General features: G+C 32.2%; 2 protein-coding genes across 5 annotated transcripts; one reads left to right on the top strand and one right to left on the bottom strand.

The window, feature by feature from the left end:
- The first annotated feature begins 1989 nt into the window (after window positions 1-1989).
- LOC124431246 (toll-like receptor 13) lies at window positions 1990-4880 on the top strand. 2 transcript variants are annotated; one of them, XM_046978901.1, is made up of 2 exons: window positions 1990-2283; window positions 2366-4880. In XM_046978901.1, the coding sequence occupies exon 2, from the start codon at window positions 2473-2475 to the stop codon at window positions 4369-4371; it is 1899 nt and encodes a 632-aa protein (XP_046834857.1). In that variant the 5' UTR covers window positions 1990-2283; window positions 2366-2472; the 3' UTR covers window positions 4372-4880. The 2 variants fall into 2 exon arrangements, with proteins under 2 accessions (XP_046834857.1, XP_046834856.1); XM_046978900.1 differs by having other exon boundaries at window positions 1991-2283; window positions 2471-4880.
- Window positions 4881-5089: 209 nt separating this feature from the next.
- LOC124431242 (ATP-binding cassette sub-family G member 4) lies at window positions 5090-13996 on the bottom strand. 3 transcript variants are annotated; one of them, XM_046978890.1, is made up of 13 exons: window positions 13806-13996; window positions 9456-9774; window positions 8440-8623; window positions 8182-8305; window positions 7935-8080; window positions 7721-7844; window positions 7510-7624; window positions 7276-7404; window positions 7072-7190; window positions 6796-6964; window positions 6463-6719; window positions 6219-6352; window positions 5090-6085 (listed from the first exon to the last, which is right to left on the bottom strand). In XM_046978890.1, exons 2-13 carry the CDS (start codon window positions 9694-9696, stop codon window positions 5863-5865), a joined length of 1965 nt encoding a protein of 654 aa, XP_046834846.1. In that variant the 5' UTR covers window positions 9697-9774; window positions 13806-13996; the 3' UTR covers window positions 5090-5862. The 3 variants fall into 3 exon arrangements, with proteins under 3 accessions (XP_046834846.1, XP_046834845.1, XP_046834847.1); XM_046978889.1 differs by having other exon boundaries at window positions 13557-13994; XM_046978891.1 differs by having other exon boundaries at window positions 13885-13972.
- Between the last annotated feature and the right edge of the window lie 747 nt (window positions 13997-14743).

Here is a 14743-nt window from a genome sequence, read left to right as displayed (position 1 = left end):
CATAAACACAACCAAGATATCTTTTGAAAACTGTCTTTTTGTTATTCTCTCCATTTCATTCTCTCCTTTCTCATTTTCTTCTTTCTTTTCTATCTACAAATTTGAAATATAACTAGGTATAGCTAGGTCTTTAAAAAGTTCTTTTGGAAAGATTTATATTAAAGTCTTTTAGACTGCTCTTTTATTCGTTTTGTTTTAATAGAAGAGGAAGAGAAAAAGGAAAGAAAAAGGAAGGGCTCTTTGATGGCAAGAACGTTGCTCTTCGTCGGGACGAACAGCTGTTTCTAAACGGCCAACCCATCAACTCGATCTTCGACCCACAAATCCGTCTTTTTGGTTATTTTATAGTTCATTGACCGTAAGTCTATTGAAAATGAAGATTCACGATCGTTTCATCTTAATCTTAACTTTTTCCATTTCGAATAAACATTATTATTGATTGAGCAAACAGTAAATATCATTCAATACCAATCTAATGATCCAATTAAATAGAAAGGACGTGCAAAAGAAAGAGAGAGAGAGAGAGAGAGAGAGAGAGAGAGAGAAAGAGAAGAATCGAAGAATAATCTGCTTTCTCGTGTTAGTGAGAGTGAAAAACAAATGATGTATTCACTTCTTCATTACGAGTATGTTTCAATTTTATGATGAGATTAACTCGTCGTCCCCATAGTTCACGCTTTAGGTATATATGCAACAAACAAGTTTTTAAATCAAAGCCATTTCGAAGACAATAAGCGAGTTGAAATATATGTCAAGATTGTTTGCCGAGATTAATCTTTAATGATTATGATAATTGTATAATAAAAATCTCATCGTACGACGTTAATCTTAATGTAATCATTTAATAATCAAATACATTACACCGTGGGATAATATGTCGAAGAAAGATGAAATCGTTATTATAGAAATTCAAAGGAATGACGAACGCTCGTTTGTTACTCGTCCCCTCGAATGCTAGCTACACGGCATTGCTCCGACGTATATAATAAAGTATGATATTTAGAGATAGTTTTCTGTAGTGTCTTCTTTTCGTTTCCGGAAGTACAATGACCTTAGGAGAAGAATTGCACGAGAAAGAAACGAGAAAGGCAGAAAAAAGGATCACATTCAACTAAGTGCATTCTTACATTTCATATGTTTGCATGTTTCTCATAAAAGAATCTCGAGTTTTCCGTTTCAAAGTCAACGAATTTATCTTGAACTTGGATTCTTTAAAAAAAAAAAAAACATTTATATCTCATTCACGGTGAATTACGAACAAATTGATCGACATTCGGTACCACATTTTCGTCTTATTTTGACAACAAGTTTGGATATAGTTATTAATATTTCATAAACGTTCGTTCACTCTGATCGTTCACCGATTCGTCGCCATCCTTTATAAGACTTTCTTCTTTTCTAGCATATCTACGAAAAAAGATAAGAATTACTCGATATGTAAACTGTAGATTATCTAATACCAAATACTTTATGAATAATTCTATTGGATTATAATCTAAAGTGTATCCATGTGCCATCTTTCCGAAAGATCAGAATACATAACAGAATCGCTTGTTATCGCTTAGGATATGATGAGCTTCAAACTCGATGCTCGATCGAGCAACAGGAAGAAGAAAGAAGAGAACCAGAGAGAAGAGGAAAAGAAGAGGAGGGGATGGGATGGGATGGGATGGGAAAGGAAAAGGTCTTTGCACCTTACGGCTCTTGACGAAGGGGCAAGATACGCGACGAGAATCGATTTACAAAGAGTCATTGACGAGAAGAAACAAGGAGGGGAAGAAGAAGAAAGAGAAGAGGAAGGATAAAAGAGTCCTTTTGAGTGTTGATTGAATCTAGAGAATTCCAAAAGGACACGCAAAAATATCTTTGTTATTCTCCCCTTCCTACGATTTATTTATCAAATGTTTTCCTCTTGTTACGCGGTTTGTTTTCCTCCAATTTATCTTTCCTCATATTCCGAATAAACTCCCACCATTCGTCATATTCACCACCACTCTTCTTCTTCGCGTATCTACGTCTATGCTTGTTTAATGGTTTATGTGTGCATATATAAAACCGTACAAGACCTGTTCTCGCATCTTCTGATATTACCTTGTCAGAGACCAGAACCAGAGACCAGATCCTTCTTTTGCATTTGCTCATCCTGTGCCAAGAATAGAAACGCTTGCCAGTCTTTATTCGCCTTCTTCATCGAACTGAACAACGCGAACTGATTCCTCTTCCTTCGCATTGTAACTCCTCATTGGATTTTCTGACAATTCTGGAAAAAATATTTCATAAACGGTAAGTACTATAATAATAGTTCTATTATATATCGATTATTTTAATACGTGTAGCCATTATATGTATCGATACGTTTTAATAGGAAAAATACGAAAGACAGTGTTCGTTTGACAACATATAATTGAAAATTGGAAAAAGCAACAAGTTTGCGATATAGAGTTCTAAGATCATTTCTTATCTTTTATAGATATGCGCTTTTTCATTCTCATCCTACCGCTGGTAACAGCGATTCCATTAAAAAGTTTCGATAAAAAGTATGATCTTGGCATCGAGGATGGAAAGTTGAAATATGTTAAACTCATCGAACCGAGTGACACCGTTGATCTTTCGAATCTCGAACTGAATGAGCTGGACAGATATGCCTTCGAGTACGTTACTGACGTGAAAACATTGAATTTGGCTGGCAATTCCTTGAAAAATTTGCCTCATTTCGTCTTCTCGAACCTGACCCGATTAGAGAATTTATCTCTGGCTAGAAACAAAATCGTAAACGTTGAAAATCTTTTTGTCGGATTGAAAAATCTTAATCAATTAGACATATCTTATAATCCGATTTCTCATCTACGACGGGGATATCTTTTTGGTTTAACCAAATCTGTCGAGATTTTAACCGAGGGCAACATCTTTTGGAGTATAAATACGAACGTTTTCACAAATTTGTTTCTAAAGGAGGACGATGAAAAGGAAAATCAATTGAAAATTAATGATAACGAGAAAGAGAGATTGATAGAAGCGAGCGATAGAAAAGTTCGAGAAATAGAGTTGGAACAGGAAAATGTGATTTTCCGAAGGTATCAAAGAGATATCAACGGTCAACTCGGGGAAAATCCCAGAGCGAAGCTCTGCATGACGGATGACGGTGTCGTAACGTCCATCAGCGATATCGATAATAACGAAACTTTGGAAGGAGGATGCCGAGAGGTGACCTTCGATCACAAGAAGGGACAACTCGAGCTTCGTAGTATGGGTATTAAATCCTTCCAAGAAGGTTGGTACAAGATCCGTTCCTTTCCGGTCAGTTCCATCGATTTATCCGACAATGATATTACCGAGATTACCAAAGAAGTACTCAACGATTTGCCAATGAGCGTCGAGTATGTCAATCTAGCTGCTAACAGGATTAGTCATTTGTGGAAGAACGTGATAGAGAATCGATATCTGAAGAGGCTTAATTTCAAGGCTAATTCCATCGATACCATCGAGGATAACAGTTTCAATAAAACCAATCTGGAGGGCCTTTTTCTCGCAGACAATCAGCTTGACAATCTCAATTTTCTTCATACTTTGCCGTCGACGTTAACCCAACTCATTCTGACTAGTAATCAAATCGCCTCCATCAATCGTGGTGACTTTTCGAATCTAAAACGTTTAACTTATCTTAATATGGGCAATAATAAGATTACTAAGCTGCAAAACAACGCTTTCGAGGGTCAGGAAAACCTTCCTGTACTGATATTGACCAGAAATCGTATCGCCGAGATCGAACCAAGAGCCTTCTCGGATTTGAAAATGTTGACGACGCTTTATCTCTATCAAAATCTTATCAGTAAACTCGATAAGAATACATTTACTGACCTTACTAAACTTCAAGACTTAAATCTCATCACGAACAAGTTTACAATTATATCCGAAGATACTTTTCCTCTTTTGCCAAAATCTCTCATGTCTTTGAATCTTGATGGCAATGAAATAAAAAGCTTGGAGAAAGGTAGCTTCGTCGATACACCGCGATACTCTTTATCCTTAAACGAAAATCAAATATCAAACATTGCCCAAGGCGCCTTTAAACTTCCGAATCTTCGTAATTTGTATTTAAACAACAATACCCTTACCACCATCGATGGCGATAGTTATCAAGGTTTACCTCAGCTACGACATCTTTCCCTTTCTGGCAATCAAATATCGAGCATCGAAAAGGGCTCTTGCAAAAATCTCGCTGGTTTACAAATCTTGGACATCTCTGGTAATCCCTTTCAACATCTCAAGAATGGAGCCCTTTATGGTTTGAACATTGAAAAAGGCACCTTTCTCTATATTTATGACAATCAATTGAAGTCTATGTACGGTGGTATGTTTGAAGATGCTTAAATGTATTCACGTTACGAATATTTAAAACATCTTCGATTAGGAGATGGCACTAGCTCGACGTTTAATTACCTCGCTTTAAATAGAGTTTCAACGATCAATGTTGCGAATTGGTAAAGTTTCATCGTGACGCGATATATATACGTACTATATACATACCATATATATACATACATATATATATATATATATATATATATATATATATATCTTTATGTCTTCTATTGATTCTATGTAGTTGTAAAAAGAAATGTTAAAAATAAATTGACAAATATAAATATCTACAATATTCTCGTTCTAGCGTCGATTAATTAAAAATCTTGACCTTATTAGAAATATGAACGCAACTTTTCTTGTTTCGACGTAGAATTTACGACAAGTTTTCGCAACAACTTCCGCATTCTTCGAACATGTACCCTGATATAAAAATTGAGCAATGCATTTCTTTACTAAATAAAAGATTTCGTCATGCAAAAATAATAATCTTGTTTAAATAAATGCTTTGAAAAAGACTACATGTGCTGCAACTTTCAAGTATCCAAAAAAATTCTGCAATTCAATCCGTTCCGCTCTAATTTCATGTTTAGAATGTGAGAACGAACGCATGATATCGGATAGGATCGTTTGAACTTACTCTACAATATAGAAAAAAGAAAAAAAATACTGACTTGGTCAATCACATTTTACGTAATAAAGGTAAATATAATAAACACATATTTAATTTAGTTTAAAATCGTAATAATTACTTCTACATTTATGATCAAAACAAAAACATACAAGTAAGTAATAAGATTTTTTTCCCTATTACACACCTAAATCATGCTTAATCAATAATTAAGAAAGATAATAAGTATTAAAATTCTATGAAATGTTATATCAAATATTTACCTATATAAATGCCATTTTGAATACGAATTTGCTTTTACAACTATTATTAATTACCTAAGTAACAAAACGTTAAAAAAATACGAATTTGCATTTATAACAACAACTATTACTAATTACCTAAGTAACGAAATGTTAAAAAATATATTCTATATTTTAACATCTAATTCAATTCATTTTCATTGTTATCGAGTATAATTGATAAATAATTTTAAAATCGTTTTATTATAATAAATCCGTTTGTTAATTGTAACGGCACTTACTTGTGTGTTAGATGCAATTCAATGTACATATACAATAATACATACATACGTCTATATATAATTGAAATTGATAACTTGAAAGGAATAAATTATATAAAAGGTAATGAAAATGCATTTGTATAAAGAAGACCTGTTTGATTGGAGCTAAAAATCTGAGTAAGTGACTGTTAACTCCGTGCTACTTATACTTTAAATACTCGAGCGCAACGTAATTGAAGTCGCATGCAAATACAAGTACGTTGATTGATACTCTTCAGTTCGTAAAGGACGAATAATTTTTTTATAAAATTAAGAAAAGTAAAAAAAAAAAAAAAAAAAAAAAGAGGTAAAGTATTTTTTCATAAATTTATCGCAGAGACCAGATCTTCCATTTGAGTAGAAAGTATGCACAGCAACGTGTTATCAAAAGTATTACGGATAAGGCAATGATGTCGTTCCAAAATTGATCACCCCTCATGGCGATATCCGATAGAAATTTATTAGGATATCTATAATGACAGTATATAGCTTCCTTGTCACTCTTACAAGGTAAAGTTGCACGATCCATTCCGTATATGGCATTAACGTATCTAAAATCAACGAGAACGTTGTCTTTCGTATAGCATTATGTAAAGGATAAAACATAGACGTAAATGTTATGTGAATATATACGCGCGTGCGCACATATACATTATAGATGTATATATATATACATATATATACCCTTCTAATCCGTATCTTAGATAACTGACGTAGCTACCCCATTTGAGATAATTTGGCAAATCACGCAAAGACACTCCGAATCCGGCAAACATCATTAATGGTACCGATAAAGCTGGTCCTATGAAAGTACCGTTCTACAAAAAAAAAGATTAATTAAAACGATTATGCATGGTTGTCTTAAAATTATTATCATTTAATCAATTTTTTGATAAGAAGTTGAGAGAATAGCGATACGTATACTTACGACTATGTTTAATACTGCGCCTATCATTAGACCGGTTCCTTGAGCGATAAAAGTAACTAACAAGCTAATTGTAAAAAACATGAAAAATCTACTGATTTCCAACGGCTGAGACGACATGAGGTATATTATAATAGAGAAGAGTATACAACAGACCAAGGAAATTGGTACATCTATTATCGTAATCGCCGTGTAAAACGATTTCAAGCTGTACCATCTATTAAAATGCTCCTTAATCAGAATTTCCATCTGCATGGGAACTGAAAAGAAAGTTTGCAAATTCTTAAAATTCTGACTTTATGGATTTTCATATATATTAACGAGGAGTAAACTTACATGTCACTATAGTCAACATCATCGTTGTCATCATATGATGTATAAGTATCGCGAAGAGAAGATTATAATTGTCCAATACTCTAGCACCATCCTCGCCCGAATGAATGAATACCAAACCAAGCATTAATCCCAACATGATGTTAACTGTGATACGAAGATGAGTCAACGTCTGCAACGTATAAAACGATTTTAATGGATTTTTACGGATGAACAAAGGTTTTTATCGAAAAAATTTCTAAGATATAAAGGAAGAAAATTTTTTTTAAATATATTTACCTGATCCCTCTTGGATATTATGAAACCTTTTTTCAATAAGACACTGATTTGATAAATAAACGGCGTAGCCTGTAACTCAGAAGTCGAATCGACCATTTGCTTCTTTAATGGATGCAATGCTGCGAACGTTCAATCATAAAATAATTGCAAACTCATATACATGGATAAGGTCTATGGTAATGCATTGTACGAAAATGATCATACCCCTTAACGCTTTCGCATCTTTCAATGTCTGAGGATTTTCAAACCATTGCACCAGTCGACCATTGTCCGAGCCGTTTATTAATCTCTTCAACTGCTCTTCGCCGTACTCGCCGCACGCCAATTCGATCACTGTTATAATCGATTTAATATATTTAATAAAAGTAAATTGAGAAAAAGAAAAAAAAAGAAAAGAAAGAAAGGGCGGAATGAAATTTAGGGAATGACATTGCTTACCATAATCCGCAGGATTATGATAGATCGGACAAGGTAATTTCATAGATTTCAAGTATGGAATTAATTTCTTGGTGGATCCTTGAAATAGACAGTTTCCTTGGGCAAGAACGTAGATCTACGGAACGAAATTGAAAGGTAAATTTATTTAATTTGCCATTTGTTACGTCCATATAATCATTCCAAATATATTTACTTTATATCATTAATTTACCTGATCAAAAATTTGAAATAAAGAAGCATTAGGCTGATGAATCGTACATATTATCGTTCTTCCTTGTTTGGCAAGAAGTTTTAAAACCTTTACAACTTGCATGCACGACGAACTATCCAATCCTCTGAAAATAATATTCAATATATTTTAGTGCAAACAACCGTATATCGCGTATGTTACATCAATCGTAGAATAAATAATTGGAAAGGCTTACGTTGTCGGCTCATCTAAAAACATCACAGTAGGATTATTAACCAATTCCAAAGCGATGGATAATCTTTTTTTTTGTCCGCCACTTAATTTTCCTACTCTCGTATTTAAATGTTCGTATAATCCCAAGGTCGTGAGTATGTCCTCTATCTATTATCAAATTGAATATGTTATTCATATCTTATTATAAATAGAAAATAATAATATTACCTATGCATGTAAAAAAAAAAAAAAAAACCTTTGACACTTACTATCGTCTCCTTCTGATACTTTGGCATATTCGTTGGCAATTTAAGATCTGTAGCGATCCTCATAGATTCCATCACCGTGAGTAATGATTCTAAACGATTGTCTTGAGTAATGTACGCTGTGCATCTGTTAATTTAGGAAGGAAAAAACGATCGTGCGATTGAAAATAACCATTGAATTTAACGTCCGATCATTCGATCGATTTGACTTTTTTATTAAATATAATATAAAAGGATTAATCCGATTGGAATACATCTGACCTGCGGAAAGAGTTCAGTTCCCTGATTCGTCCGTTAACATAAATGATTCCTTCGACTCCGGTTTCTCGAAAGCCAGACAGAACGTCGAGTAATGTTGATTTACCAGCTCCTGAGGGTCCCATTAGAGCGATTAGTTGTTTCGCTTGGAGCATACCGCTAATTCCATGAAGAATTTCCTTTTGACCTGATAGACGGGAGAATATGGAAGAAGAAATATAATAGAATGACGACAGATGACGAAAGATCGATCGACTGATCGGTCAAAGTTCACTGTGAGATCGTTTGAACACTTTATAATTAAATCGAACGAGCTTAATGTAACTCTACCTATTTTGTAATATAAATTGCTTATTTTTTAACGCAATTATATATCCTATAATATAAGAGTTTTCAAAGATAATGCGTTATTTGTTATCGGAGAGAATAAACAAATTTATACGCGTTGTTCTACTTTTCTGATTTTTCTTTTGTTTCCCCTTTTTCTTTTTCCATCTTTATTTCCAATATAAAAATGTAAAAAATTCTTTCTTCTATTATGCGTTCTAAGGACTACCAAAATATTATAATTAATTAATAAGCATTATGACCATAAATGAGTCATATATTTTTAATCTTTGCATTATATAAAGTTTTAAGAAACATTAATCATCAATTAAATGTGCAACGTACATACGTTTACGTACGTTATTATAGTACCTTGTTAAAATATCGTGAATGATGTTTAAGGATTAAAGTTTGTCAAATTACAATTGTGAATCGAGTACCTTATATTCATAATACCGATCGATTAGAGACGTCAGTCCTTGAATCGTTTTTTTCAAGGATATAAAAAAAAATATTAAATCTATGTCAAAAAAAAAAAAAAACAATTATGATTAAATAAAAGGATAAAAGTGAGTAGTAATTATAAATTGTAAATAAATATGGAACCGTCCGCTATGTTAATAGCTTACATACGCGTATGACTATTAATAGTTTACATACACATATGACGTAAGAAAAAAAAGAAAATATACCCTTTCGGAATCCAAGTGAGACGCTATAAGATATGTTTTCAAAAATGATATCGACCATGTTCGCTTCGTTGATCTCCGTGGCGTAAGACATATTTAAATCATTTTCCTCCGTTTGTTTACCGTCCACCATTGTCATTTTATTGCTATTTAAGTTGCCATTATGTGCCATATAAATGGAAGAACTGCCGTTGCCGTCGATAATTTCACGCTTGTCCGAGGCCTCGTGTATCAGAACCTCCATTATCGCCTCCAAATACCGACAGTGTTATGTCGTCTTTATTTCTTCTTGCCAACTTTTTTCCGTCTTTCTCATAAATATCTGAAATATCATATATACGTTCCAACGATTATTCGTTGACTGTAATATCGATCGAAGATTTACGGAAAAGAAAAGAAAAAAAAAACAAAAAGAAAAAATCTAAAAATGTTAGGTATGCGAAAAGATTATACGATAAGATTAGATTAAAAGTCAATGAAAATGAAGGAAAAACTAATAGACCTTTGACTCAAGGCTCATCGCGGATCATTTGAATTTTCTCTGTACTTGATCGAGCGAATTATAAAAAAAAAAGATTATTTATTATTGATGATATTATGTTATCTACATTAAATACAGGTGTGCATTTGATAAGCGTGTCATTGAGTCAAATTGCTTCGATCATTTTAATATTTATAGATTAAAATAATAATGTCATTAATATTCTTAAATTGTTATTAGATAAGCTTACATTAGACAGAAACATATCATGTATGTATAATTATGTGGGAGAAAACTTAAAGAAAGTAGAGCGCATTCTTTGTCCTTTGTGCGTTATTATTATTGTTATTAATAATAATCGGATATGTAGGATCGCGTTCACAAATGAGTAGATAAGAGTAATCTTGTTTGCACGATTGTAAAGAGACGTATGGGGAAGAGGGAGGAGGACAGGGAGGAAAGGGGAGAAAGTAGATGAGTGCATGGATTTCAGTCTTTTATAAGCTGGGATACATTGAATTAATGGCAGAAAAAAAATTCATTATATATACCTTCTTTCGACATAATAAGCTACAAAAAGGAAGTATTTATATATATATATATTGCTAAGAGAAAATGTTGAAAAATGAATTGTCAATAATGTAGATGTAAAAAACAGACCAATTACAAATAAAAACTTGGACATTTTTATAACTTACGATATCTTACGGTATATTACATATAGTAATAAGGTCAGAACAAACGATAATATAAAAATAAAGAAAAACAAATGACAATCTATAATATATTAATCATTTTTTTTTTAATAGTTCGAAAAATAAAAATTTATGTTAATCTGTTGTCTATCGATTCATAATTTATAATGCAAAAAACTGAGATGCAATGGTGTAGTCATATGGAATTTTTCTATTCCGTGTCGGTCATCATTTTTGCACTTTTTTTTTTCGAGGAGTGACTAGCCAAGTATAAGGTCACATATATATATACACATATATATATATACACATATATATATATATATATATATATATATATATATATATGCATATACGACAAATAAAGCTGTCTGATCGAGCAAAGTTCATTAGACAAGAAAGGAAAATATGAAGAGAAATATAAAAGAGAAACATAGAGAAGAAACATAAAAAAGATGAGAGCATAAAAAACTTATTATTTAAAATTTTCCTTATTGATTTAAAAGAAGTAAAGTTGTTATATTCGGGACAAAGGAATTACCTCTACGACAAAAGAATTTCTCTTCGTTCTTTATTATACGCGTACGCGCGTGTGTGTGTGTGTGTAAAAGAAAGTCGGGAGGACAATTATTGGCTTTGTTTCATGTTAGATAACATTGATTCTTTAGAAACTATAGGACGTACGTAACAAATGGTATTTGCTTAGATTTGACATGTATCGAACTCTCCTCTCGGAACAAAGCTGATACACATATAAACGCACGCGCGCGCACACTCACGCACTTTATAGCTTCTTACAAGTCAATTATTACATATTCGTACAATATCTATATTTCATATAATGATATGAAATGAAATGAAATAAAATAAAATAAGATAAAATGAAATGAAATGAAATGAATGAAGATAATATGAAATCTATATAGCCTGGGTGACCTACAGGAGAGGCTGGGTCACATCTTAAATATTGCTTCATTGTTCTATCACAAAGAGTGAACTCATCTTAGGTATCTTTACGTATACGAGTGCAATTCGTGTCCCTAGTAAGAAAAGAAGAAGCGTTAGTTGTGCTTTCACACAAAAATTTCTTTAAACGTTTTTTTTTTTCCTTTTTTCGCGAGTCTGTCGAAAAATAGGGATAAGATTATTTCTAGTTAAAAAAAAAAAAGAAAAGGAAATGAGAGAGAGAGAGAGAAAAAAAGTGATTATGATCGATCGAATGGAAAAAACCGGATCAAAGGATTTTCAGGCTGAAGTACTTACTTGCACGTACTTAAGAATGAGTACTTAGATAAATAAACGTAAGAAACAAGTTTCTTAAAACGACGATAATCATGAGTAGTTTTATCGAGCTCTCATTAATGATTAATTATCGGGTTAACCAACGAAACAGGAAAACGAACGATTTGAGGAATAAGTTTTTTCTTTCTTATTTAAAAAAATATCTACGCTAAATCGAAATAGGAAGTAAAGTAAAAGTGGTAGTAGAAAAGTGACTATAAAACTATATAGAATATAGGTGCATTGTTATTTATATATGATGACATAGTATATGCCAATAAATAATTTTTTATGAAACAAACCTTATCCTCTCTCTCTCTCTCTCTCTCTCTCTCTTTCTCTCTCTCTCTCTCTCTTTGGTTCTCTTCCTTTTTCTCTTTCTCGAACCTGATTATGCTGCATTCGATATTCTCTCTTTCACGATATTTACTTTACGCGAAACTAAGTTGCATTAGTAATATAATAGATAGCTTTTGGGTCATATTATCTAACTTGAAAGGAAACAATTAATATCCTATTTTATAATTTTCTCACAGCATCTTATTGCAAGTCTTTTATTAAAGATCTTCTCGTACACGTCGCTAATATTGCATTTAACCATTTAAGCGTATTAAATGATCCACCAAATATCTATACCAACGAGAGAAAAAGAATAGGTTGGTTCACGTACCCAATAATAATTTCTATTATTTTTATCTATCTCCTCTCATCGTTTTATCAATCTCACGATTTAAAAAATTATTACATATCATATTTTTGTAAAGTTACCAATGACGTTTCGTACGCATGACATGTACGATCTTTACGTAATACGTGAAAATTGACAAACATCAAAAACTAGATATCCATAATCACATATAATTATATTTTCAAATAAACATTTAACAGATATCGCCATTACAAACATTAATATAGTTAGCAACATTTTCAAAAGGTCATATGTTAAAATCGTGTCGATTTTATTCGAGCGTTTAAACATGATCACGATTATATTTTTAATTAAAAATCATATCCTTTTTTCTTAATAGAAATATGATTTTCTTATCGTGATCCATTAGAGACACTTATTAACAAAATACAACAAATCAAATGTTTTCTTTTCCTTTTTTTATATATTTCTTTTAGACAAAATCAAGCCTTACAACGAGATATCTTCGAAATATCTTTTACATATATCTTCATTCGTCATATAATGAATGTCATTTGACGAGAATAATCGGCCTAATTTGCTCGATCGATCGATTGAAATAATTAACATTTGATTTATATAAAAAATACGTCAAAATACGACATGACTTGATAAACATTCGTTCACTTCAATACCGATCATATTTTTAATGCATTTTACTTCTATGGCAAATAAATTTATTACATTTTATATGTAATTTTACGAAAGACCTCATCGATGATATAAAAAAAAAATCTGCTTGCACAGACTTTTGCACAAAAAAAGAGGAGAGATTGTAATTCTCTCTTTCAAAGAAGGAGAATTATATTAATTGGGTGTCGCACAAGGAGATAGACTCTGCTCATGATCTTTGATACGAAAGGAGAAAAAAAAACACGTTACTAAATACTTACTTTGATTTGACATATAAAATAAAATGCAATTAAGAACGTTCGAAGAAAATAAAGAATTGTACGTACGTAAATGTTTAGATCCTAAGTAGGATACGTTTTAACACAAGAGCATCCTTTTTCTCTTTGTTAACCGGTCGTTCCCTGGCCGTTACTTTCACGAGATCGCCTGTTTTGTGTGTTATCTTTACTCTTGCAAACTTGTTATATGACTTAGAGACGATAGTACGTATGGACGAAAGAGTGAACTTTAAAAATGGCGGGAAAGGAGGTATAAAAAAAGTAAATTGCTTCGAAAGCACTTCTGAATTTGCTTACGTAGGCAATAAGCAACGTTTAAGAGATTCAAGGTTCGTTTTCCTTCGTAAAACTCGAATAGAAAGAATATTTTCTATACCAACTTAATCCTCTTTTCTCGAGCGAGAAGCTAGTACGCGTTGAACACTTCAATACCAACTGAATATCGCATAACACGCTCGTTCCTTTCTCTTTATCTAACTTTTTCTCTCTCTCTCTCTCTCTCTCTTTCTCTCTCTCCCTCTCTGTCTCTCTCTGTCGCGTTATTTATTTGCTTCGATTCTATCTCTTTTTCTCGCTTTACCACGACACGCTTTAAGAACAATTTCTACCCCACTACTTCTTCCATTTCTTCCCGATTTCAAAACTTTGTACTCAAGTCGACATATATTGTATGTGTGAGTGTGTGTGGTGTATATATATATGTATATATATATATATATATATGTGTGTAAATATATATATATCATCTCATAAATAACGTCATCGTACATATATCTGTGACATACATTGTCCATTATCTTTGATCGTTTTTAATCATTGCTATCGTCCTCTTATATGTTTTTCTGTTCAAAGTAATATCATTGAAGTACTTATGTTTCTTTTTTTATCATTTCTTTATGTTTCTTATACTACTCTTCCAATAAGAATTCGTTTTTTTCCAATTTTTCCGTCGTATCGAGCAATTAGAATTGGAGAATTGATAACTAATATATAATTTATTTCATCGGTTTTTCTCTCGGAGAATGATCTATTATAAACCCTTTACCGAGCACTTTAGCTCCGATAAATCTTTCTAGACCTTAAACGGTATGATTTACGAATGATTTTATCGGTAGCGATATCTCACATCGAACAAATTGTTATTTAATTGTTTTATAACAATTTAATCCAATTTACGAAAGATCGTTCAGGTTAAGTTAAGAACTAAGTGAGGAAAAAAAAGAAAGAAATTTTTC

The sequence above is a fragment of the Vespa crabro genome, chromosome 20 (genome assembly GCF_910589235.1).
Source record: "Vespa crabro chromosome 20, iyVesCrab1.2, whole genome shotgun sequence".
Lineage (NCBI taxonomy): Eukaryota > Metazoa > Arthropoda > Insecta > Hymenoptera > Vespidae > Vespa > Vespa crabro.
Note: the sequence above shows the minus strand (reverse complement) of the source record. Positions and strands in the feature narration are given on the sequence as shown.

What these genes read in the sequence shown, in the direction of transcription:
- LOC124431242 (XM_046978890.1), bottom strand. Translation starts at nt 9,696, where the DNA reads ATGGAGGTTCTGATACACGAGGCCTCGGACAAGCGTGAAATTATCGAC. An exon ending in TTTTTAGATGAGCCGACAAC is followed by an intron (nt 7,845 to 7,934) that starts GTAAGCCTTTCC and finishes TATTATTTTCAG; the next exon opens with AGGATTGGATAGTTCGTCGT. An exon ending in AGATGCGAAAGCGTTAAGGG is followed by an intron (nt 7,191 to 7,275) that starts GTATGATCATTT and finishes GAACGTTCGCAG; the next exon opens with CATTGCATCCATTAAAGAAG.
- LOC124431246 (XM_046978901.1), top strand. Translation starts at nt 2,473, where the DNA reads ATGCGCTTTTTCATTCTCATCCTACCGCTGGTAACAGCGATTCCATTA.